The 27565-nt window shown below is 43.2% G+C and overlaps 1 protein-coding gene across 3 annotated transcripts in view; it reads right to left on the bottom strand.

The window, feature by feature from the left end:
- Positions 1 to 27565, bottom strand: part of LOC121510992 (signal-induced proliferation-associated 1-like protein 2) — a 211792-nt gene that overhangs the window by 132487 nt on the left and 51740 nt on the right. For all 3 annotated transcript variants that reach the window (XM_041789446.1, XM_041789447.1, XM_041789448.1), the window contains exon 3: positions 548 to 2303. In XM_041789446.1, coding sequence (XP_041645380.1) covers positions 548 to 2048 — 1501 coding nt within the window. In that variant the 5' untranslated portion in view covers positions 2049 to 2303. The remainder of the gene's footprint in view (positions 1 to 547; positions 2304 to 27565) is intronic.

The following is a 27565-nucleotide window of genomic DNA, read 5'->3' as shown; positions in this document are numbered from 1 at the left end:
CAGCTGTTGCCAGGGTTAACACTGTAGCTCTGTACACTCACTGGAACCTCTGCTAAAGCTGAGCTAATTCAGCGATGCAATCTCAATACTGTGATACTATGCTGAATTGATTTTTACTGCCACCCCTACTGAGTAATCGCACTCATGCTTCCACATTTAAACTGCTCTGGCTAAGCTTTGCTGCTCCTTCTCCAAGCCACTTTTTACAACCCTCCTCCACCCCAGCTCCTCCTCCTCCTCAGAACAGCCACATATGAATAACAGCAATAAGTGCAAATTTACAACTGCCAATAATAAAAAACTACCTATGACTGCAAATCATCTGTGTTTCTTGGCAAAGTGGTCCTGACTGAGCTTAACTTACTGCACTGTTTCAGTGATTATGTATGGTTGTATAAACTGCTACCATTTAAAAACCACTGTGTTAGAGAGCTGTACCAGAGAGCTGTCACCACTGTGCTGACTCCAGGAGAGCTCACTTATCCGTGCTCAGGCCTGGCATGCACCATGGAGAACCTGGGCCTAGTGAACAAAGAGGTACTCTTACCTTTTCCATAGAAGTACTTGTGGTAGTAGTACGCTCCAAGGTCGATGTGCTCGATGATGTAGCGCTTGACCTTCTCCCGGTGGATCGGCTGGTTTTCTCTGGGTACTTCCAGCACAGACACCCCAGCGTTGGTGCAGTGAGAACTCAAAGATGATTCAAAAGAGCAGCTCTCTGATAGGCCGCTGTAGTTTGAACTGTTGGCTCTGGAGAGCGAGATCCTCCTCTCGCCCTCGCCGCCGATCTCATTCCGAAAGTGCGGACAGCTCAGCACCAAAGAGCTGCTCTTCCCGTCGCCTTCATCAGCGTCCAGGTTCTCTTTGGGGTTCAGGTCCTCCCTGCTGCCCAGAGGAGACTCAAACATGGGGGCATTTCCGCTGCTACATCCAGCTGCTCCGATCTCCGTCACCACTCCAGGTCCAGGCCCGACTCCGCCTCCTGGTATTCCAACAGCTCCGGGTCCTGCCGAGGCCGCTGACGCCCCAGTCGTGGTGTTCTTCCTCTGGCTCAGGTTGGCTCTGCTGGCGACGGCCTCGCTGATATTGAAGAGGACGCTCTGGACGTCGTAGTGAGCGAAACATTTCTGGAAGCTGAGTGGCCGTCGGTCCTCCTCTATTGACAGCCGCAGGGCGTCGCTCTCGCTCTTTATGGTCCGAAGTTTTCTGAACAAAGACGTCTCTGATGATTCTGATTTAAGTCGCCTCATGAAGGACTTCTCCCGCTCGCGGCTGTACAGGAGGGAGCTGTCTATGTAGTCGTATCCTGGAATGTGGACAATCTCCCCCCGAGCGATCTGGGCTGCTGTTTGCAGGCTTGGGGAGAGCGAGGTGTCGCAGCGTAACAGCTCAGGGAACCCTAAGGGGGGTATGCTGCGGTGGTCCAGGGTGTCCACTCTGTAGCCCCTCAGCATCGTGAAGAAGCCGTCCCCGCTCAGGCCTTGTCGGTCGATGGAGGACGTGCTGCCGTACTCCCGGTGCAGCGAGGCCCCCGTGTTTGGATTGACGGCGTTCTGGTCCATGATGTCCTCAGAGTCGATGTCGCTGATGGTTACGTCGCTGTTACTGCGCTGGCGGATGGGATGGAGACCCTTCAGCGGGGAGTGGCTGAGCAGGTCACTCAGCGTGTATTTATCCGAGTAGTCCACCTCCACGCACACCGGTTCCTGCTCTAATATTTCCACGTGTTCCTGCTGCCCGTTCTGGAACACAGGGATCACACTTTGATAGTTCGGGGAACGCCCGTCCCATCCGTCTTTCCTCGGCGGCCACTCTGTCACCCTGGCCCTGACGCCCATTTTAGGCATGGCTGGAGTCCCGTTTGTTTTCCCGCTGACGTCGGGTTTCCCCTGCATGTTGGCGACTGGTGGTCCCATGCTGCCGTTCAGAGCTTTGAGTTTCCTGCTGAACAGCTCCTCTGACTGCATGACTCTGGAGAATTCTTCTGGGCCTCCCACAATTCCCACAAGGTTTGATTTGTTATCCGTCACAGGGCTCAAAATACTCATATCCTGCTGGCGGACTCTTTGAAGAGCAGACCCGTCTTCATTACATCATGTGATGTTTCTCAGTGCTGGGCGGAGGAGGAGCCTCTTTCCTGAGTCAATGGAGCAGCCGTCGTCATAACTCACAGAAGGCGGCCGGCTCGACGATCGACACGCAGCATTTGGATGTCAAGGACGAGTGTCTGAGGAGGCGGGGCTGAGGGGAGCCTTTCCTCACAGCGTGCCGCCAACGGTAAACGACAGCTGACGGGGTCGAATCTGCGGGACAGAAACACAAACAGGAGGACTGTTAGATCACACCAAGTGGGCTTAAACTCCAACAGAGATATTTCTATTCACAGATCATCATGTGGAGGGGTGGCTGCATGAATCCAGGATGAGCAAAGCAAACCCAAAGTTTCCAAAGAGCACCTGTATGTGACGCAGCAGCATCTCTCCTCACAATCATGTTTTTAAGGCAAAAATATGACTTAGAATCTAAAATGGTGCACCTAAACTACCACGGAAAATTCAAATTATGAGTTTTAAAGTCAAAATATGAGTTAAAATTTTAAATTGTAAGTCTGATAGTTCAAAATATGGGATTAAAAGCCAAAATTATGAGTTGAAAATGTCAAAATATGACCTAGGATTCAAAATCATGACTAAATAGGTTAAAAATAAGACTTTAATTTAAAATTTGGAGAGGAAAAGGTCAAAATATGATATAAAAAATTTTTAAAAAGTCAAAAAATGAGAAAAAGTTTGAAATTATGAGTTTTAAAGTCAAAAAATGAGTTAAAATTTTAAACTGTGAGTTTTAAAGGTCAAATATGGGATAAAAAAGGCAAAATGAGGAGTGGAAAACGTCAAAATATGAGCTAGAATTCAAAATGATGACTTCAAAGGTTAAAATATGACTTCAATTTAAAATTGGGAGTCTAAAATGTCAAAATATGATGTAAAAAGAAAAATACTTCATTTACAATGTCAAAATATGATATAAAAATTAAATCATGAGTTAAAAGTCAAAATATGAGTTAACATTTTAGATTGTGAGTTTTATAGGTCAAAATATGTCTGTCTTTTATTTTGTCTTTATAGTCCAATAACTTCTCTAAAAATTCAGTGACATAACTCCAGCTGATATGTTCCTAAAGCCCAGGCTGTCCTGAAGGAAAGGATGTTTAAAGCTTGACTGTGCTCCACAGCGTCGATGATTTACGAGCTATTTAAGACAACAAGTTTAGGAGAGACTCTGGTTAAAAAAATACCAGAGGAGCGAAACAGGTCAAAACTATGTCAGGGATTTTTTATTCACAGCATGGTAAACATGCAGCTCATCATGTGGAGGGTGGCTCCATGAATCCAGGATGAGCAAAGCAAACCCAGAGTTTCCAGAGAGCACCTGTATGTGACGCAGCAGCATCTCTCTTTTGTCTTCAAACTCAGCAGCACTTTGTCCGTGGTAAAAACCTCCTTCCACTCATCAAAACGACCCCAAACCAACTCAGTCCGCCCTAAAAGCGATCCCGCTGCTGACCTACTTTACACGTTAACTGTTTTCTCATTCTAGCCGACCACTGAGCAGCACGTTGGGCTGCATTAGTATTCAAATTATGTCGAGCATATCATCGAATTGGGCTAATTGTTGTACTTGAGAGGAGCCGGTGCCATTATGGGTTTATAACCAGATAGATGTATATCTTTGTTGCTGCTTCTAGGCAGGGCCTAACAGATGGTGCTGAAGCAAATTACAGCAACAAGAGGCAGATGTTCAGCTAAATGTTCACATGTAGCGATATCTGATCCAACTGCTCTCAGCGTCAGCAGCCTGCAAATTATGCAGCATGGATAGTTTTGCATATTGGACGCCAACGCCACTTTACCTTTTATCTGATGCAGTTCGGAGGAAGACTAACAAGAACCCAGCGAAGCAAAGTGAGCAACAGAAGCAAACATAATGGCCGTAGTTTGCTGGAACATGGGGTTAGAGTTCAACCAGCAACTCTAATTTGAGAAGACAGAGGCTGAAACTTTCTTCAGTTTAGTTTCACTGGAGTCACAACAAACAGAAAAATGCTGATGTCAGTAGTTTTATTCATGAACTCAGACATGTGAGGATGGAGAGGAGGATCACACCAAGGCTAATCAGATATAATCATGCAGTAAACTCACAGGGTTTCCACTGGTATCTGACTCTGAGTTTCTTTGAGATTATCTCTCCTACTTTAACAGGGTGCCGGTTTAGTCATGAGGCTGGACAGCAGAGATGCTCTTGCACTGGGATTACTGATGTGGTTTAAAATGTGCAGGATATGAAGACAATAATACACTGATCATCAACTGGTGGCCCGGGGGCCATATCAGGCCCCCCAAAGCCTCCTGTCTGGCCCTGGAAAGATCATTAAATTCAGAAAAAGAGGAAAAGAAGATGTTGTGGTTTTAGGAGTAACTTTTGGCTTTAAATGTCTGCAGCTATTTCAATTAACATTGAAATAGTTTTAGACTTAACGTTTGATCTGTTTTTACAGAAATTTACTGTCATAAATATTACATATTTAAAAATAAGGTTAAGGTTTGCAGAAGTGCTGCAAAAATGACCAGATCAAGTGGTGAAAAGGGGTTAAAGAGTAGCAAAAATGGGTGATAAGTGTCACAAAGGGGTAAAAATTGGCAGAAAAAGTTGTGAAAAGAGGTTTAAATGTGGCAAAATTGGTAAAAGAGGAAAAAAGGGGCAAAAAGTATCAAAAATTGGTTACAAATGATTAAAAAAAGTGCAACAAGAAGTCATAGAAAGTGGGCAAAAATATAAGAAAAGTGGCAAAAATGTATAAAAGAGTGGCACAAAGGGGATAAAACATGCAGGAAAAGTGGTTTAAATGGGTTAAAGAATGTCAAAAATTGTGTTAAAGAGGCAAAAAGTATCAAAATGGGTTAAAAGTGGCAAAAATTGGTTTTAAAGTTGCAAGAGTTGTTGAAAAAAATGTAATGAAAAGGGGTTAAAAAGTGGGAAAATGGATAAAAGTGGCACAAAGGGGATAAAACTTGTAGGAGAAGTGTTCAAAAAGGGTTAAAATCTTGCAAAAATAGAGTTAAACAGGCAACAAGAGGCAAAAAGTATCAAAAAGCGGTTAAAAGTATCAAAATGTGTTAATACTGGTGCTAAATCACAGCTGTGGAGGGCCCATTCTCTGGGATTTTCAGGGTCCAGTTCTGTTGTCAGGCCTGTCTCCTTGCGTCCTGTTGCATTCTAGATAACAGGGAAAGATCTCACTGGTAGTGAAAATACAACAATATTTCAATCAGACCAAAATACTTATTTAACTTATTTATTTAAGCCCGGCCCCCAGAGTTTCTCTCAAGACTAAATCTGGCCCCTTTTCAGATGTTCTTGATGACCCCTGCTATAATAACGGTCACAGCCCTTTTCATGGTGGAAATGAGGACTGAAAGGAAAAATACTGTCAGCTTCAGTTCCATCAAATAATACAGGGGTGTCAAACTCAAGGCTCGGGGGCCAAATCCGGCCCGTGGTGCAGTTATACCCGGCCCATCAGATCACATCCTAGAACGGCCCACCCAGTCTGAGGTCTGCAGGTTTCCTCCAGTACAAAAATGTGAACTTAACCTGGATGATTTATAATAATATCACCGATGAGTCGTAAAAACAACAAATAATAAAGAGATAATGTGATTAAAGTCAGGAACATGGAAAAGAAATTTGTTTTTTTATTTCATATTTTTAATGTTGTATCTCACAATTCTGACTCAAAGTTAAGGTTTAAACTTTCTGTCTTATATTTTGACCTTTTAGAATCACAATATAAAGTATGAAGTAGAAGTTTGATCTTTAAAAAACATCACGATTTATTTTATCTCATATTTTGACCATTAAAACTAATGATTTTGAATTCTATCTCATATTTTGACCTTTTCATCCCATAATTTTGACTTTTCTCTTCTATTTTGACCTTTCAGATTAAGAATTTTACATTTTGTTCAATGTTTTTACTTTCAAAACTCAGGATTTTGACTTTTTGCCCACATTTGGACATTTTCAACTCCTAACTTTGACTTTTAAATCTTATTTTAACCATTAAAACTAATGATTAAGAATTTTATCTAATTGTTTTGACCTTTAAAACTCACGATTTTGAATGTTATCCCATATTTGACCTTTTAAATTCATGATTTTGACTTTTATCTCTAATTTCTCCATCAAAAATCATGATATCAAATTTCTATCTTATATATGTGCCTTTAAAATATATTATTTTGTCTTTAAATGTCATGTTTTTACCTTTTGAACCAATAAGTTTGAATTCTTTCTCTCAGATTTTGTGCCTTTAGACTTATGTTGACTTTTTAATATCAAAATCATTCATAATCAGTGCTAAGTTGTTAATTCCATTCTGGTGAAAACAAGGTTGACATTTTCTGGTTAAATATTGACCCTGCTAGGCCCTCAGGTTAGACCCAAATCAGAATCCGGCCCCTGCTGTGATTGAGTTTAATACCCCCGTAATAATATAAACTTCAACTCACCTAGCTCCAAATTTGTTCAAATATAAAACAAGAACTTGTTGAAACAGCTGCATGCTGCTGAATATAAACATGCACGAACCACGCATCTATTTCAGGATTTCTGTGAACAAAGTTTTCTATTTCCTTTGCATGTTTTGTTGTCTAAAAAGTCATTCAAGTTTAAGAATCCTGACAGAAACCTTGCTTCCAAGGAGAGCAGTGCTTTGCGAGGTGATGTGCAGACATAAATATGCACAGAAGATTCTCTTAACGTCGCATCGTCTGCAAGAAAATCTGCTGCTCCTTCAGGATTTGCAAGTGAAGTCATCTGTAATCTAGACCAGTGGTTCCCTACCTTTCCTCCCTGTAGCTCCTGTGCAGGTTATTCTTCCCAAAACAACATCATGTGAACTATGTTTATAGGTGCTTTAACCATGATTTCAGGTTTTATGTGCAAAACTTACTTTGGCAATCTCAGAACAGACAGAGATTTGAGACTGAAGGTCCAAAGGGCCAAGCACCCCGACACAGCCTGTGTGACAAAAGGGAGGTGGCTCCTTCCATGCACATTAAACAGGAATCACCAGCCAAGCTAGCACCAGTCTTAATCTCAACCGAACCAGCCAAGGACGGCACAGTCGCAGTTCTGATATGCAATAACGTGCAGAAAATAAAGCTGTGATAGTTTGGTCAAACATATTCCACAATGGCCTGTCTTAAAAACGAAACCATGGAGTAGAGGCAGGATTACAGTAATGAAAAACATTATTTATGCACAACTAAACTGCCTTATAGTTAAAGGATCAGGCCAGTTTGGACTGAGTCAGGATGGATCGTACCTCCTAAAAAGTGGACCACCAGGAGAAACGGTCTGGGAAACACTGATCTAGATTGCCTATGAGGCTGGAGCCAATCCCAGCTGTCTCTGGGCGAGAGGCAGCGTTCACTGGTCAATCACAGGGCTGGGTTAGGGTTAGGGTATACTGGGGTGCAGATCATCAGGATCATGTGCTGCTTTCATCCACAGCTCTACTGGATCATTTAGTTTTTCTAAACCATTCAGCATTAACTTTGACTCAAAGATGCTTTAAAACCAGAGACTGGACTGGCCATGAACCAAGGACCTCTAGGAAGCAGTATCGATCTTTCCTGATGTTGGGTCCTCTGGGATTAAAGACTGAAGGTGTTACTCTGAAATCCTCCCTTCTGCATGGAGTCACACCACTCCACCACGCAGAACACACGGGGAGCTTCCACTCTGACCTAAATGCCTTTTTCTTGTTCTTCAGAGCCTCATTTGTCCTCATGTGACGACCCCTCTATGACTTAACGAGGAAACCTACACATCCCAGAGATGAATAGCCTCATTCTACAGGATTTTGGCTTACTTTTAAATTCTTTCACCTTTACTTGGACAACACAATTCATTCAAACAAAGGGGATGTTGTGACGGAGGCCTGGTTAAAAGAACTGAGGCAAAAAGACACAAAATAGGAGGGAGAAATAAGACGCAAAACCAGGAGGAAAGTAGAACATCAATAATGCAAATGAGCAGAGCTCAAGTGGCAAACAGTAGTAGAAGTAGTGGAAGTAGTGGTGGTATAAGCACGAGAAAGTCCTGGAGGAGGAGAAGGTAGTGAAAGCCTTGGTGACTGCTGTAGTTTCCACACCACATGTTCTAGAACCTACACTATACACGCCAGTGTTTCTGGGATGTTCTTCAACTTTACTTTAAATAAGAAGATGCTATTATTCAGCCCTTGTTTAGTCTCATAATGTGCTGGTTGGAATACAGAATGATTTATTGATTGTGTTTATTAGAAAATACATAATCTGAGGAACTTAAGGGATAGCTGCATATCAAATTGCAATCACAATATTAAGGAAAAATGTCATTAGATTCTTTTCCCAAATCTTTCAGCCCTAGTCTGAAAACTTTCTGACTGTTCACTGGAAGTTTATTTGCATTTCCTGGTCATCAAAATTAAACTATCTAATGTTTGGCTGCCTATGATTTCTGCTCTGTTCCTGCAGCCGTGGAATCAAAGTTTGATTTAAACCAGGATCAGGTTAAAGTTAAAGGTTCTAGCAACATGACAACCCTAGAAGGAACTAAAGTCAATCTGAGGCTGAAGGAAGAATGATAAGCCCTTTAAAAGAGAACTTTGAGAAGGTTTCGCTGTGAACAGGATGAAGTTCTTTCTGGTTTTCCCCGCTCTGCCCAGCTCTTTCCACACGGCCTTTAATACGATCGCTTCTGTTCCCAGACAACTGTTTACATTTCCCATTTAATGCTTCGGAGGAGGGAGGACTATTTTGGGATGGAAATGTGGGCCACATCAAGATTAGCTACCAGCCAGTCCCGACGAAATGCACTGGGGATCAAACATTGTAATATTAAATCATGCTGCCGCTGCTGCCTGGGCCACATGCAGGTTAATGCATGCATGACCCAAATGTGCAGAAGAAGATTGATAATGATATGTTCTCAGTTACACTCGTGTCAAACTCACCACAGCTCGTCTCTCCTGTTACGGCTGCTGCGGTTCATGCAGTGGCTGTGTATGTGACAGGAGGCTCAGAGAGGACCCTCAGTGTCGTGTTGTGTCATGTGAATGCATAATGAAGAGCCGAGTCTGGAGAAGTGTTCAGGGAAATATGTTTGTCTGCTAAAGTTGGAGAATGATGAATAATGGAAGTCAGTCCAGCTATGGAGGCTGAACAAAGGAGACGCGTCTCAGCTTTAATACGGACGTCTGTCTGAGAAGGCCAAAGGAAGATTCACCATCACTGAAGAAGACCAAACCATCTGTCCTCATTTCATCAAAGACTGATCTCCAGCAGTCAGACAAAGATTCAGGCATGTCCTCTTATATTTGGTCCATCAGTTCAACCAAAGCTAATCTCAGGTGTCTCCCCACCTCAGATTATGGTTGTCTGTCACTGACAGACGCCCAAATGTCACGTCCTGTTGACTGAACGCCGTCTGTTCACACTCGCGATCAGAGGCGGTGACGGCGAAAATGTGCCACCTGTGCAAACGGCTTTATCAATGGTGACATTCACGTCCAGGCTTTAACGGGTGACTGAGAAGAGGAGGAACAAAGAAAGTGACAAACTGTAGCCCCGGCATGAGCGGCTCCTCTCTGTCCTCAGCGTCACGCTGCTGGAAAAGGCAGAGAAATGTCATCACCAACACACCGAGACTGATCTCTGCTCATACTGGGGGAGGAAAAGGAGATATTCTCTCACCTAGGGGCCACTACCTCACTGCACAGTATTTAGATGAGTGATACTCAACGCATGGCTCATCTGTGGCTCTTTTGTGTCTCAATTATTCCCCCAGAAAACCTTAAAGAAGGGAAACTTCATCAGAAATTATCCATTGCAAGCCACCTTAATCAGTTTGTTTCACAGACTTCTACAGCAGGCTTTATTTGCCAAACTTGATGTCAATCTGTTTTCTGTACATTTCCATTGCCCTTATTTGTAATGTTTTGGTCCCTCTGTTCAATTTTTTGCCACTTTTAATCAATTTATCCTGCTTTTAACACATTTTTCCACTTCTTTGGTGCCACATTTTCACCAGTTTTGCCTCTTTTATGCTGGTTTTTGCAGCTTTTTGCCGCTCTCTGTGCCACTTTAACACATTTTTGCCTCTTTTATGCTGGTTTTTGCAGCTTTTTGCCCCTCTCTGTGCCACTTTAACACATTTTTGCCTCTTTTATGCTGGTTTTTGCAGCTTTTTGCCCCTCTCTGTGCCACTTTTCTACCATTTAAGCTGCCTTAAATGCCCTCTTTTTCCCATTTTGCCATTCTCTGTTCATTATTCCCACCATTTTTTGCTGATTTTAATCCTTTGACAGTCCCACTAGAATCATATCAAAGGTCTTATTTCTGGTTTAGTGACGACTAATTCTGACTTTTAAAAGAAGAAGAAACATCCAGACATATTGATGTATTGTGAGTCGTGCTCCATATTTCCAGGTCCTAGTGCCTGGCTGAGACTATCAGGTGGCCTTAGAGTACAGGAGACCTGGGCTGACACGCTCTGAACGCTGTGGATGACCTGGGTCTGCATGGCTTTGAGTGTTTTCATTCCCGGCTGTGTTACAGAATCCTGGTAGGTTCAGAATCCAAACAGAAGCAGCAGTCGCTGTGTTTACGTTCTCTCACTCCGTCCTCTCCGTGTTTGTGCTCCTCCAGGAGGTCAGAGGAGGGTGAGCGTCCAGGACGGCGGAGGATAAACCAGAGAACATGGTGGTCTCCTGCCGTCTATTAGCTGCTCTCTCTGCGACAGTGATTAATGAACACAGTTGTGGAACGTCTCACTCCCCGTCCGCCCCCCGACCAGGCAAGCGGGCCCGAAGCGCCGTGGTCAGCAGAACGAGTCTGACCTGGAGGAGGCTGTTTTCTGTCCTCTCTGTGTTTGAAGGAGGCAGCAGATGGAGGGAGGGCGGGACCTTTGCCAACAGGCCATTATTACCACAGTAATGCATCGCCATTATGGCTGTTGAAGACACAAGGCGGACATGGAGGACGGGGGAGAGAGGAGAGGCCTAATTACAGTAATGAACTCTTTCTGTGTCTCAGATGTTGGATGTTCTGTCTTCCATGGCTTCATCCAGAGAGGAGAAGCTCCTAAAATACTCCTGACACGGTGGCCTGATTAAAGCTGGGCAGATATTAATACGCTGTCAGAGAAGTGAGCGTGATCTGTCCACCACTGGAGATTAATGCTTTATCACTGAGAGGCTATTTTCACCAGAGCACGCCACCATGTCAGCCCGCTCCGACACGCTCCATGGAGATCTCCTTCATCACCGCACGAAGTCCAAAAAATCACTGGAATCACAAAACAAAGTCTTACTGGACCAACGAGCACAGGAAGGATCGGCACGCTGGAAAGTCGGAATCATTGTGATAATAGTTCCGCCAAAAACGACCAGCAGCCGATCCTCGAGCTTTGGAAGAGCACTGAAGTGAGATATTTTGACTTCAAGTGTGATTTTAGTTTCATTTTTCCATGGTACTTTTTATATCTGCTTTAAGTTTATTTGCCATCTCTTTTCACCTATTTTTACCATTTTTACTGCTTCTATCCCATTTTTGCCAACTGTGTTTTGCCTCTTTTATCCTGCTTTTTGCAATTTGCAATTTTTTTGCCATTTTTGGCCACTTTTTGCCAATTCAAGCCCTGTTTTGCCGTTATATCCCAATGTTTTCTGTATTCTTGCCATTCTTTGCTGCTTTTCTATCATTTTTCCACAGTTTTGCCCATTTTATTCACTTTTGCACTCATTTTTGCCATGTTTTTGCTGTTTTTGGTCCTATTTGCCACCTGTTAGTCATTTTTTGGTTACATTGTCACCCATTTTTGCCAATTTCTGCCCTGTTCTGCCACTTTTACTCTCTGTTATCCACTTTTTGCTGTTTAATGCCCACTTTGCTACTTTTTGCCCCTTGTTGCCACTTTTTTGCCCATTTGTCTATTATTTGTTGCCACCTTTTACTTATATTTATAGCCACTTTAATCAGTTTTTGCCACTTTCCACCTCTTACATTGTGGCTCTTTCAAAGGTATGTCTAAACAGTTTGGCCCGTTGGTGGAGCAGGGTTGAGTAACGCTGGTCTGAAGCACCAACATGAACCTTTCTGTAAATGTGCTGTCACTCAGCTGGGTGGAAACTGTCATCAGCTGGGCAAAAGGAATTTCAAAATAAGACCGTATCTCAGATCAATGTTTTGACTTTCTACTGATCTTATTGGATAACTGACTGACTAATCAGTGCTTGGCATGCATGCATTGATCCTGTAATACTGTGTAACTAGCTGCATAATAATCCTCCATTTCTAATAATGCAAACACAGCAGACGTGTTTATTATATGATCGATCAAATGAGCTAAAGGCTTTGACAAATAGCGGAAACATGCATGTATGAGAAAGAGATGAATGTAAACAGAGCCATTATGCAAACAGAGCTGCATCTATGGATATTAAAGCTCATGTCTGCTGCAGAAAATATTTTGTGCACAACATTATTAAGATGACTCCACTAAGAGCTGACAGCCCTTCACGATAAAGTGGGAACAAGTCATGAACCATTAAAATCCTCCTGATTGGAAACCTTTGTGAGTCTGATTCCTCTCTCAGGTAGGAGGAAAAGCCAAACTTGTCACGTCTTAGACCCGGGGTTACTCCATGCAGCCTAATGCAGAGAGTGGATGTTGGAAGGTTTAGTAAAGTGTGTGTTAAAATTGCATGAAGTCACGCAGAAGTGACAATTATGGGAGGAAAATATCAGGATTTGCATGTGCTTGGTAATTCAAGGAGAGATGTAGCCACATGTTTCTGTGGGTCGGCTCGTTCTGCATGATTACAGCACATCTTAATGATACTGTTGTGTTATTGTGGCACTAGGAAAGCTAAGAAAAGAGCATTTTATAGGTAAAGGAATGCAAATGGTGCTTAAATGAGTGGATTGTATTCCAGCCGTGCCGCTCACATTCCTCTAAAACACGCCGTCCTCCTCAGCGTCCGGCCCGCTGCCCCTCAGGTCAGAGTCAAACATGTTTATTTAGCCCCAGCAGAGCCGCTGGTCGTCCCCGAGCCCCAGGGCCAGCACAGACCTGTGATTATGTTCAATTATCTTTAATAAACCTCGCTGTAATTGAGCCGTATTAATGCTCCTCTGTTCTCTGAAACAGGAAGTGGTAGCTGGCCTCGTCCCCAAGACGCCGTGACCTCCTGAAGCAGAGCCATGTTGCAGTCATCCTCTCCTCCTGCAGCCAAATTAAGGCGCTGTGTAGGTTAGAGGCCACGAAGATTACTGCAATTTTCCACCTCACGGCCTTCATCACACACCGAGTCATCCTGCATTACTCTAAGAAGCGACGGCGTTCTTAAGAGCGCTCACGTCTCTCCCTATCCCACGTCCTCCTTACCTGTCTGCTTGTCTTTTATTTGACAGGCTGCAGCTCTGAGACGTTTGGACGTGTCACACCGTGTTCATCATTACCAAGCAGGAAGGAAAAAAATCCAAGCGGAAAGCAAATAAACCTCAAGGCACGTTCCTTACGCTTCAGCGGCCGCCATTTGATTCCTCAATAAAGTCCCAATCAAAACAATGAATCACATTCTCCGTCACATCACACCCAAACGCCGCGTTAGTGCTTCTGCCTCCGAGGAGTTTATTTAAGACTACATGGAGCTCCGTTTGCAAGCCTTCACTGTGAGCAGCAGATTCTCAGAATTCTCCAGGCTGGATGCTCACACATGCACCTCACAGCAGGAGGTGCTTAGTGAAATAACATGTTCTTGGTATGAACATGCAAAAACACTAACCGTGGTCTATGAGTGTGCAGGAGTTTTCCTGCAGAGTCAGTGGAGTCATTCCCCTCTAACACAGCTTTCCTAAAAGTTTTCTATCTTAGCTTTGAATCTCTAGCATTAAAAAAAGAGAGACTGTGTTGTTTTAAAGGTGCTGAATAAAAAAAGTATGACAGTATGGAGGGAGGATGTAGAGGGAGCTGTAATAAGGCCCAGGCATCTCTCGTCTGTTTCTGCTTCACTGGAGCGCTTCTTTACCTTAAGTGGGTTAAAGCCAAGGAGAATGTGAGCTTAAAAAAAGGAAGAATGGGAGTTTTGCCAAAGCTGCTCAAAGATATTCATGCCATTAACCCACAGAACCAATTAATGGAGCCGTGTTATCCTCCAGAGTTCATCACCGGGGCCTGGGAAAACAAGGCCACCACCTTCCCAGCGAGCCTCCATAACCAGAGAGAACGCCATGTGAGCGTGGAGCGAGGAGCGAGGAAGACCAAACCCACCATTCATCTCCTCCTCTTTCATCTCCTCCCACATTCAGCCTCACTCCAGGAGGAATCTCCCACCGACCCACACCCAAATTAGCACTGATGCTAAAGCTGCGGCCTGCTCCTCATGCACGCAGCGATAACGATCCTGTAAGAACCCAATCACCAGGCTCCTCCCACCGCTCCGACCACCAGCCGAACACCCGGCGTGATGATAACGCCTGCGGGGCGATTTTAATGGAGGGTCACACCCTCAGCGGGACGCCAGGAAACCGGTGAAATGAGTCCCAGCCAGCTGCTGTATTAGAGAAAAAGAAAAACACAACGTTCACACAGCCAACTCTGAAGATCTCTGAAGGTTATAACGGGATTATGGGAGATTTAAGGTGAAGAATTACAGATTAAACTGAGCTGATTTAGCCAGTATGTTTACATGCAGTGAGAAAATGACTGTGTTTGGCCACATTACTGTTTTACATGGGCCAGAAAACTTCTTCATGTTGATCCAACATAAAACAGTGAGCACAGTTACTTCCTGCTGAAGGACAGCATTGACTTAGGTAGAAATCGTTTCAGTCATTTTTGCTGATGATGTAGCCGTCGTAGAATCAGAGGAGGGACGGTGAGCTCTGACGTCAGGTTGTTATGAATAAGGCTGAATCTAATTGTGATTTAATGATCAATTACTCCTTATGCTTCTTTTGAGGCCTTTGCACACTGGGTCTGATTATTTCGTCCGAATTTTTCGCACATTAAAAAATAAAATCAAGCTCAGGTTGTTCTAATGACGTTTGCACACTCACGCCGAAATTTTCGTCTGTCATATTTTCAAACTCTATAAACTCCAAAACTTTGAATAGAAACACACCCAAAAGTGCTGCTGGGATTGAAGTTACTCATGTCCGCCATCTCCTGGTGTAAAGTGGTAACAGCGCAGACCTCCACCATTAGCCCTATCTCCCAATAGTGCAGATTCCTTTAAAAAAATTCCTGGATCCAGACGGTGATCCGGATCAGTCCCAAAATCTAATCAGTTCTTCCTCATACCGTTTCTGCCATTTCCTGAAAATTTCATCAAAATTCGTCCACAACTTTTTGAGTTTTGTTGCTAACAAACAAACTAACTAACTAACAAACCCTGCCGATCACATGACCTCCTTGGCGGAGGTAAAAAGCCTACTTTATATCCATTTTAATCTGGTGTGCCTTGGGTGAAGAAAGTTATTAAAACTACTGTCCTAAACAAGGGCTGAACAATTCTTTAAAGTGTCTCATTCTGTTGACTTTGACTCGTATTGTAAATTGAACATGAATTACTGCATTGAAGGATTTTATCATTCAAATATTTAATAAGAAAAAAGTACAAAAATGAAGAAGATAGGATTTTTTGTTGACTATTCTAAAAAATGGCACCTGAATGATTGCATATGTCATGCATAACATCTCTGCTGCAAAAAAAACTTTAAAACTGGTATTTTGACACAAATTTCAGGTCAAAGAAATATTGCACCTTCTGCAATATGAAAATTGCAGCAGGCCATATTGTGATTTAATCTATTTTTTGATTCATTGCCCAGCCCTAGTTATGGAGATGGATTATTAGTTTGTAGAATGGATGCATGTACTTAAGTGTGGTCAGTATCTGAGTGCCAGATTGATTGTTTAAGTAAAATATAATTCACCACAGTAAGCCTCACAGGAGCAGAAAACCAAAGAGAGAGTGGCCGAGCAGGGGAAGTTTCTGCAGCACGGAGGGCCGATTAGAGACTTTCTGTTTACATCTCAGTGCACACAGACCCCGGCTGACCCCGCTGTAGAAGAACAATCAGCAGAAGAGATAAAAAAGGAGGTCAGACAGTGCAGAGTAAACAGATACTCTCACTGTCTCATCATTCTTCTGGCATCCGGCCTCACAATGCACTCTGGGAAATGCCCACGTTCACTAATGCCCAGTGAGAGCCCCAGGTGCACTGACTTATCAGACAAGTAATGCAGTGTTTCAGCGAGTTTAACCTTTGGCATGAGCACCGCTGCAGAGGAGCCTCTTTATACTCCGTCTGCATTTTGATCTATATAAAACTGAATCTCTGCAGAGAGGAGGCCGCTTTATTCCAGAGTAAGACTTCAGTGATTCTGTAAGAAGAGGAGCAGCTCTCTGCAGACCAGGACAGATGACTGTAAAGGGCTGAGCACGCCGAGAGTGCAGTGGGAAATAAACAGCATGAAAATGTGAATAATATAGACGCACCTTTCACATCAGGAGAGACTTTACAGATTCATATGCACAAAAACAAACTGTACTGCAGACATCAAAATGGACTTGACGTGAGGTGATCTGGTGCTCATATTAAGTTCCAAAAAGAAAAAATGTCAAAGAAAAGGCCTTTGACTACTGAAAAGGGGTGAAAAAACTCAGGAAGTTCCACTGATTAAGGGCACAATTGACAGTATCCAGTATAAGTATCCAGATGAGATACATAAATCCCTCCTGGGTCCTGGGTCTACCCGGGGTCTCCTCTCAGTTTGATGTGCCTGAAAGACCTCCAAATGGAGGCAAACAGGATGTATCCTGATGCATCCAGCTCTATTTTACAGTAAAGACCAGACAGTTGGACTGAAGACTCAGTAAATATTGAGACTAGAATCCTACTGAACTTTATCTTCTGATATAATGAAGACCATTTTTTATTTCTTTACAGTGAAAAGTTTGAAAATCTAAAACACAGTATAATCTTTCATCCACACGTCCTGCAGCAGAGTAGAGGAGGACACAGAGCTCTGTCTCACATCTTCTGGTGTGGTTACAGCTGACCAGAGGTCATTGCCCTCTAACCGTCGTCTCGCCGCACCTAATCCGTCAGCGGCCGCGCTCTCACATGTAAAACTAAACAAAAGGTGTCTGTTTGCTTTGCCCTGGACTCTGTGGTTTGGACAGGTGGTTATTTCTATCTTATCGTGGAGCCTTACACGGAGAGGACGGCGTTCTCCTGCAGACGTTCACTAGCTGTGTGCTAACAGTAGCTCCATCTGGAACGCCTGAAAGCTGCGGGGTCAGCGGCGCTCCCACTCCATTACATTTGGCTCAGGGCACAGTTAGTGTTTACCCAACAGAAACGGCAAATGGTAAGTTCTTTTCATTTCCTGCAAACATTCAGATCTCATAATATCAACCATATGCTCGCTCAGAGACAAAGAGAAGGAAAGTGCCAGAAGAGCGCGGTCAGAAACTCGGCGATTGGAATGAAGGAGGAGAGGGGAGAGTTAATCTGATTATGGAGGAGTTTATGTCAGCCGTTTCTGCTTCTTTAAAAAATTCTGAAGACTTTTGGAGTCATTGGATCGGTTGTGAATCACCGCAGCATGTCTTCAACCAAAACACTTTATAATTGGTGGAGCTCCTAAACAAGGATTTGGAGGCTGCAGCAGCTCAGTTCAAGTCTAGACTGGACCAAGTCACAGTCCAGTTTGTTCTTTTTACCCCTACCCCTGGTTTATGATCTCTCCTTCATAAACCAGGGGTACATGGGGTACACTCTCCTACATTCTGATTCATTTGACATGTGGTCCCATTTATTTCAATATTACCAAACGAAACTATTAACCCAATGTCAAACTCAATCACAGCCTGGGCCAGATTCTGGATTTGGTTCTAACCTGAGGGCCTAACAGGGTCAACATTTAACCACTGACTGTCAACCTAAAGGATTTTGATATTAAAAGGTCAACATGATGAGTTAAAAACTCAAAATCGAAGATAAAAAGTCAAACTTACTAGTTTTAAAGGTAAAAACATGATATTTAAAGTCAAAATAATGTTTTTAAAAGGGGAAAAATATGAGATAGAATACTGAAACCATGATTTTTAACAATCAAAATATGAGATAAAAGTCAAATTCAAGATTTTCAGCAGTCAAAGTGTGGGAAAAGTCAAGTTTTAAAGGTCAAATATGAGATAAAATTTCAAATTCATGAGTTTTACAAGCCAAAATATGAAATAAGATTAAAAATCATGCGTTTAAAGGCCAAAATATGTGATAAAAGTCTAAGTTAGTCTAATTGAGATAAAATTCAAATTCATGAGTTTTAAAAGTCAAAATATGAAAAAAATTAAAAATCATGAGTTTAAAAGGTTAAAAATGAGATGAAAGTCAAAGTTAGAAGTTTAAAAAGGTTTAAAATGTGAGAGAAAATTCAAAATCATGACTAGAAAAGATCAAAATGGGGTTTAAAATGTAAAATTATGAATCTAAAAGATAAAAATATGAGATAAAAAGTCAAAGTTATGAAATAAACTAAAACCATAACTTTTAGTTATATCTGTGAGATTTAAAATATTATATGATCTGGAGCGCTGGGTAGAACTGCACACTGTTCAAACATCTTTATCGCCACTTGCTACGATGTTTGGTAACACCCCCCGCACACGGATCTGCAGAAACCCTGCTGAGTACTCGCCAGGCTGCTAGTGGTACTAATGAAACCACACATGCAGATGTGCAGGCCCCTCCCTCCTAACAGTGGTGAGGTGTAAACCATCAGAAATGGCCAACACACGAGGGTTTGTGCAGACGGGGGGAGACGTGGTGCTGCTCCTTTAAATGAGCCCAAAGTACAACATGAGTAAATCTGAAGAAAACGTCGTCTGAGTAAGCGGAACTGTTCCTCGGGAGTCGTCATGGCTGCAGACTGGATCTGTAGCATGCATGTGCGAAAAGTTTGTTTCTGAAGGGAACTGTAAGTTGGCAGTTCACACGGGGACAGAGACGGGAACAGCTCCAAAAGTTTGCACTCTGGAATTGTTTATAAACTTTAATTTTTCAGGCACACAAAATGCCATTGTCATGCACACAACCAGCAAATAAATTCAACAAAAGGTTGCTGTTCTTGGCAGGAACCGTCATGTAAACATGGCTTTAATTTATGAAAGTTGTCCAAATGCAAACATGACAAAAACCTTTCACAACAGCTCTACTGTTGCTCCATACCAGTGCCAGATAATGCAGTTAAACAACAGCTGATGAAAAAATGAAATGGCAAAGATTAAAATAATCACTGGCAGAGCTGTCCCACCGTTACGCTCCAAACAATCCCCCTGATGAGGAACAGAGCTGCAGAGCTAAAGGAAAGAAAAGAGTCCCTGTTCCATTTGGACTGAGCTTCATATGAAACAGCAGGACAGAGGAGGTGCAGGAGAGAAGCAGGCCTCCTCCAGGCTCCGCTGAACACGGAGTCTCCCTCCTCGCTGCCCCGCCAGCTGGCCGTCTGCCCGACGCCTGCCGGGCAGCACACTGCTATTGTCCTTTAGTTGTTTCAGGGTGATCTGAGCATTTCAATGGCCAGGACAACAGATTTGACAGATTTACACACCAGAAGAGAGGAGAAGCACAGCAGGACAGGAGAGCCATGATGCAGCGAGTTATGAGGTTTAATCAGTGGTGTTGAAGTGATGGATAAGAGGGAGGTTCTATTCTGATTCTAAATTAATGCCAACGTTCTAATGTGACCAACGGATACGGGGTTATTGGAGATGTGGCGAGCTGGCCTATCACGCAGCACTTAGTCTGATGTCAGTTAGCATTATGTAACAGCTAGCGTTAGCATCAGATACTCATGCGTACTTTCAGAAGTCCATCCCAAAGCTGATTCAGGTCGCAGGGTTCGAAGCTACCGAACGCTCCCAACAGAAGGACGGCGTGTTTGTTCCCGGAGTCCCGTGAACACAGAGCACTGAGCCGTGGCCCTCCTCCAAAAGGGACCATCTGTCCCCCAAACTTGGCCCGTCTGCGGCAGCCATCTCTGCTTCGGTGCAGGGTTGATGTGGCCCAGCAGGCCTCAAGAATAAACCGCCACCTATTTCCATCAGCTCACGCCCTCCCCATCCTGCTGCTCAACTCCACACCAACGACAGCACGCCACTGTGCGAGCACTGCAGACCGAACGCTGCAGACCGAACACTGCAGACCGAGCCCTGCAGACCGAACGCTGCGGACCAAGCCCTGCGGACCGAACGCTGCGGACCGAGCGCTGTAGACCTAACGCTGCGGACCGAGCGCTGCGGACCGAGCACTGCGGACCGAACGCTGCGGACCGAACGCTGCAGAGCGATGTCTCTCCAGGGAAAGAGAGAGAGGGGAAACACGAGGAGGGAGGAAGTGGGAAGAGCGCTCTCAGGAAAAACTGTTAAGAGTTCAGAGGAGTTTCAGTTGAAGCTCTGAGCTCCTCTGCTGGGGTCAGACAGAGTCCAGGTTTTCACATTATCACAGAGAGGAAGAGGAGGGATGAAGGTCTGACACCGCTGAGATGGAGAGGTGAAACACTGAAGCACTCACAGGACAGACGCCACATCTCTCCTACACTGGACCCAACAGGAGGAGCTGATTGTGGTCATACTGGGCAACCGCAATTAGGATTATGACATCATCTATCAATGGAGTCTATTATCTAGGACAGGGGTTCTCAACGTTGGGGCAGGACCCCATTGGGGGTTGTAAGACACTGAGAGGGGGTCTCAAGATCCCTTAAAAAATCTAAGAACATTTTAAATTACACTGTTTCAACTTTACACTAATTTTGCCTAATTTTAACCCATTTTTATCACCTTTTCCCACCAATTTTGCCAATTTTGACATATTTTTGCAAGTAAAACCCAATTTTTTGTTATTTTAAATCCTTTCCACCACTTTTTTTCCAAATCCATTTTAGTCATTTTTTGGTTATTTCTACCACTTTGATCTAATTCTTGGCATTTCTAATCCATTTCTGCTACTTTTAAAAACTAATTTTACCACATTTCCTGCCATTTTTTTGCCATTATAATCCATTTTAGCTATTTTTAATGTATTTTATTTCTGTTTTTAACAGAAGGATTTACATTTTAAGAGGGCTACTTACCACATGAATGAAATACAATGTGTTTCTTTGATGGCTGCCAGCTTTTACGACGTATTGCTGAGATCCACTGTACAGGAGAGAACCATGGCTAACATGTAATACCAGGTAACTATGGAGAAGTGTCGGTGGAGAATTTATGCAGCTCTAGCATCCAGTAAGTAACTCGTCTCTTTTCTACTGAGGCTGGGGCGGGACAGGTAATGTGCCGTCAGACCCAAAAGGTCAGAGCACGCTGACAGGCAGCACCATGGAGCATCTCTCCCCACACAGGCAGCTCTCATGCCTGCTCAAAGTCTCATACTCTCATCCTGGTGTCACTGACTGTACCGTGGTAAAAAAACGAGACATGAGTGAGACTTCTGGGCAGCAGCTGGAAGCTCCACAGCTGACACAGATTTTAGGTTTAGTCAACCAGAGGATGCATGGGAGCAGACACAGATCCACAGATGATTCACTGGTTTATTCACCTCCCAGGAACTCTCTGTTCTGCTTCTTCAGGAGACACACGAGCCGTCTGCTGCTTCATGACACGAGGCACGCTGCTCACGCTTAAACATCACTGAATAATTTCAACTTGACTTGCTTTTAAGATGCCAGATCTTAGCAGATACACGCACAAACATCTGAATTCAGTATGCATTATTCACAGAACACTGCAGCAAGTGAGGAAGAATATTTCATGACTCTTTTAAGAGCAGTTTTCATGTATACTTTTATCATCTTTGGCTCTGTTTCAGTGCCTTTTAGGCATTCAGATACCAAGTGATTATCCTTACTAAGTCTTCAGTGACGTCCTGATATCACTTGCCCACCTCTGTGGCTCTTTTACTGTGGCTTGGTGTTTGCAACTAAGCTAGAGGCACCTCTTTAACAGCTTTTCTCCCTCATGTTGTCATTAACATAAACATGGCCGGTCATAAACAAAGAGTCGTTTGGAAACTGGAATAATCCAGATCTCTAAATAAAGCTGCATTCCCATCACTCCAATGTCAGCTGGGTAGTCATAAATAAAGCCATTCTTTTTGTTTGGTGGGATACCACCAGTCATGTAAGCAGCCCGGTCCAGATTAAGGCATCCCAGACCACTTTCATATGTGGTCTGAGCTGCAGGATTCACTGAGGTGCATCCACATGAAGCATTTAGGATTACTATTTGGTATCTGAATGTCCAAATCTGATATAAATCCCTGCAACTGCACAGTATAAATGAGGCGCCTTCCTTGCATCACTTTTTACCCTTGGATCAAGAAAAATCCCCACTCCTTGTTCGGTAAAATGTCTTTTCTTTGCCCCCTCCGTCTCCTACAGACATGCAAACGAAACCCTCCTCTGATAGGAGACTTCACCAACACAGCACTCCAATACCGACTCTGCACATAAATACGAGTTAAACCAAAGTCTATGTCCTTGCAAACATTTAAAGTTATCAAAATAAACTAAAAAAAATCTTATATTATACAAACAAGCAATGCTTTCTCACTAATCGTGTAATTTTTTACATGCTCCTGATGAAACTCCAGCATGCCACCAGCTAGCCTTGGAGTTTCAGATTTAGAGAAGCTCAGTTTGGTTTCGATTCACGAGAAATGACTCACAGATATCTACGTCTATTATCTATTAGGTATGCAGATTCTTTAGCAGCAGTTTATTTTACACTCTCCAGACTTCTGCTGAGCAGTAAAGGTTTATTTCAGCTACTTTTTTGGCTTCCATGACCATGAAAACAAGATATGAGATTGAATGACTGCAGCGCTGCAGGGCATGCTTAGCTCATTTTGTGCAAAGATTTTTGCCATGAATGCAAATGCTTTAATAATTCATTTTCTAGGATTGCATGATATTATCGGCATCATATCAGAGTGCACATATGAACATTTCTGCAGATATTTATGACGATACATGAGCTATAAATGTCTGATATGTACAAAAAAGTAGCATTTCAGGGAGGACCAACAGATGTATTTCTGTACAAATATGTATTTTTCTTTTCATCCTCATTTCTTAACCCTCAGGCATCAGCAGGGACATTTTTGTCCATTTGGGCTAATTTTTCCTCTTTCTCTGCTCACCGTGTTGGCTGTGTTAGAGCATACGGTCTAACTTTTTGCAACAAAGTTTCTTTCTAGGCAGATTTTAAATTCAAATTTGAATGTCTCTAATAGATCAGGGGAACACAGAAAATAAATTTACTACCCTTTAAAGCCATTAAGGACAAAAATGTCCACTTTCAAAAATCTGCTATAAAAACTTAACAGATTAATATTTTTTCTGTTTTTTTTGCATAAATCTCTTAAACAACTTCAGCTGTGCTCAAAACTACCAACCATTCAACCATTTTGAGGATTTTTAACCCTTTAAATGCCAGTTTGATTACAGGATGGTCATATTTTTTCTAAAAAAACAGTAATTATTTTCCAGATAACTTATGTTGGGGAGGTGAGTGTTTTTTTTTTTAAATCAGTCCTGGGTATGTTAAAGATTAGACAGAATATTGACTTTGATGCATTTTTAGTTTTTGTGTAGCATCCGATTTAAAATTTACCCTTTCGAGTCATTAAGAACAAAAACATCCCACTGACTCCCATTCAAACCACTTTTTTTTTCTTAGAGCCGTTGCATGACATAATCATGCATTCTGTAATGTTATGGTTTCATTTTAGAGAAAAATAGTTGAATTTGTCAGCCCTTATATTTTCATGTATTGTTTAGTTTTCAGAGTGCTGAGAAAGTTGAAGTATCCTGAGGTTTTCAGCTCAATAAATGCACACGGTGCAGACGTAAAATCAATGAGTACTCAATAATTGTGATTTTGGTATCAGAATAGCCATGCTTAAGATTTTTGCTATGATCAAGCAGCTCTACTTCATACTATTAACAAAAGATCTAAAAACAGCATTCCTTATCATATTTCCCTAATATGGCGCAGACCCAAGACACAAATAGACTTAAAGTCCAAAATTCAAATGTTTTCCTCCATATTTAAGCATCATACCAGAGACAGAAACGCCATCAGAATCACACTTTTTTCCAGTATTGTACTCTGTAAATATTTTTCATTGATGCAACGACATGAAGCCCAACATCCGAATCAACAGTTGTCATGCTCACCTGATTAAGAGAGCCCGTTCTCATCAGAGCCATAAATCCTTAGCGGAGGACACAAAGCCCCATGAGCCCCCGAGGTAATGAGCTCAGTGTGGAAATGCTATCCAAGTGCATTAAATCCATCAGCCACTTGTTGAGAGAAAGCCGCCACACTTCACAGCAGAAAGCCTCCGAAACAAACAACGGCAGCTCTTCCTCCTGCTCCTTTATCCGACAACTAGTTAGGAGGGAAAATGCAGAGAAATAGAGCAAGGAGGATGAGGAGAGAGTGAAATAAGGTCCAGCCTGGCAGCCATCCGAGAGTCAATTTAGTAGGATGCATACAGCTGCCGCTTAATGCCTCGGCCCGCTCCCTCCCCCGGTGACAAAGCCACCAACAGCATGAATGGGGCTGCAGCATTAGCATATGTAAGGGAAAGTAGGTGGCTGCAGGGCGGGGGAAGGAGGGCTGCAGGGTGCTGGGGGGAGGGGGAGGACCGTGACATTCAGGTCTTCTCTCACTGACAGGAAGGATGAAGGAAAAAAGAGGAGGAAAGCTTTTGTTCCCACTGAAAGATGCCCAGGTCACAACGGTGACCTTCCAGGTTTCTGATGATGGCTGACATTTCTGGTGATGGGAGACGGAGGAATCCGGTTATCTGCATGCCAACCGATGAACAACAGCGCAGAGCAAAGGTCTGGGACACAAACAGAGCGACAGCACCTTTACACACACAGAGATAAGAGGAGGAAAACTCGAGCAGAGAGGAGGAAAACTGATAATCCCTGCAGCCATATGCTGAGGCAGCATCTTTTTACCTCCTCCAGAGCAGCAAACAGGAGCAGCAGAGGGAGGCTGCAGAAGGAGAAAAGAAAGACAAATGTCTAAAAAAAAAAAAAAAACAACTAATCTCTGCAGGACTTCTCTGAGAACAGCTGTGAGTTTGAATACCTTCACATAACCAGCAAAAGAGCCATGAAATGGCTGCAGTAAGTCAAACACAACCTTTTATAAGGCAATGCATCATAAAAACAGCTGAAAACAGGCTGACGAGTAAGGATTGTGAGTGTTTGGAGCATCAGCATGGCTTGTAAAAAAATGAAATGAGTCGATTGAAAGGGTCTGCTTTGCCCCTGTCAGGTGTAAGGAGGTCGATGCAACAAAAATCCAAAGAGCCAATCAGAGACTGAACAACTGGAGCCAAACACACTTCTGCTGCAGTTCCAAGAAGAACAGCCATGATTTTAACTCAAGCTCACACAATAAAGAGCCTCCCTGGAGGATCTACATGCATGCAAACTTGAGATCTTTTGCAGAACGAGTTAACACAACAGTAAACTGACTCGGCCTGCTGATAAAGCCTGCAGCGTCTGCAGTATTCTTTGGTATTAAACGTGGACTGTCATGTGAACATTCCTGGGGAAATAACCCAACAGTGGTTGGATCCACAGAGCAGGAAGTTCTCTCTGCTTTCTGCTGAGTTGCAACGGTAGCAGCAGCTTAGCAAACACAGAGATCAGCGACATTATGCAAAGCAAGGATGTTTTTCATACATGGAGCAACATGAAGCCCTCTCTATAGTTAATCATCAGAGCTACAGTTAGAGTTACGCTGTGCACAGCTGATGCAGTTTTCAGAAACACCTTCAGTGTTGACTGTTTTTCCACACAATCTCAAGAGAGACTCAACTTTTAGATCAGTGTTTGTCAGTGTCACTTCATCCTCATGAGCCAATTAAAACCTAGAAGGTGTCTGAATACTTTTGTCCATATGATTCCAGCATTGTCAACAACAAGGGCAGGGAAGAAACTGTCAGGTACATGGTGTATAAAAGTCTCCAAGTCTCTGCTGAAGACCTCTGAACCTCCACTGGCATTAATGAAAGCTGCACGAATGAGTTTCCACGGCTAAGCAGCTGCACGCAAGCCTCACATCACCAAGGCCAAAGCCAAGATAGAGCGGTGCAAAGCACACCGACACTGGACTGTGGAGCAGTGGAAAAGAAATGGTGGTGGAGGAGGGATAATGGTATGGGGCTGTCTTTCAGGGGGTCTAGTCTAGACCCCTTATCTCCAGTGAAGGCCAAACTTAATGCTTCAGCAGACCAAGACATTCTGGACAATGCTACGCTTCCAACTGTGCTGCAACAGTTTGGGGAAGGCCCTTTTCTGTTCCAGCATGACTGTGGCCCAGAAACCAGAGAAGGACTAGAAAGACCTGGTTTGATGAGTCCAAAATCTTGTGCAAAGCCAAAGGGAGTGGTGGCCGCTGTAAATGCAAAAGGAGAGCGACTCCATATCAGAGTACAGGGATTTGAACACAGTGTCATTACAGTCCCTGCTAGTGTAATGGCCAGACGTCTGAATACTTTTGTCCATGTCAAAAAGAAGGGCTATCACAGGAAAGGCCAAGTTAAAGAACATCTAATGCTGTCATCATCTCTGTTGGAGTGAAGCTCACAGGCATCTTTGCAAACGCGGCTGCTGGAGGAGGGAAAATGACGCTAATATCTCTGAGGCTGCTTCTTTAAAAAGAAGAACGTCTCATCTGTGGGACTGTAAACATGGCGGTGAGTCTCTCTCTCCAAGTGTAAGTCCAGGTCAGCTGTTGACTGGCTGTTTTGTTTTGAAGGTTTTAAACTGAACTCTGAACTGTCATCAGACAGAATCCTTCATCATCCGGTGTTTGATCAGTTGCCGTTTGTTGACGCTGCTTGTTTGAGGTCAGCTTAGTGTGTCATGGCTCTGACAGAGTCAGTGAGGCGGCTTCAGGGAGCAGAGAGCTGTAAAACCTTTCTACACAAAGACTGAAAAAGCCATCTGAGGGAAACTTTGACCTGCTGAGGAGCAGCTCCATGAAGGGTTGGAGTTCTGCTGTACATGGCTGTGTAAGCATGGTTCTGAGCTATGAGCACTAGTTAGCATGCAACACAAAGACTCTGGTTTTTCCATTTGTATTACAGATTAAAATAATCTCTGTGTTCATTGAGATAATCATAAATGGGTACTGCTTTCACAAGTTTTGAAGTGTTAAGACAACTGGCAGAGATAAACAGATTTAGTCAGCCTACAAAAGAACTACAAAACAATAAACCGACTCCAACATCACCACCGCTGAGCTTCTTTATTTTTTTAGTTCTTAGTTCTACACTATACTAGACGAATAAAACGGGTTAATTCAATTATTTTTTTAACTTTCAAACTTGAACATTAGACAGACTCA

This window comes from Cheilinus undulatus, linkage group 6 (assembly GCF_018320785.1).
Source record: "Cheilinus undulatus linkage group 6, ASM1832078v1, whole genome shotgun sequence".
NCBI lineage: Eukaryota > Metazoa > Chordata > Actinopteri > Labriformes > Labridae > Cheilinus > Cheilinus undulatus.
This window is presented reverse-complemented; position numbering and strand designations above follow the sequence as displayed.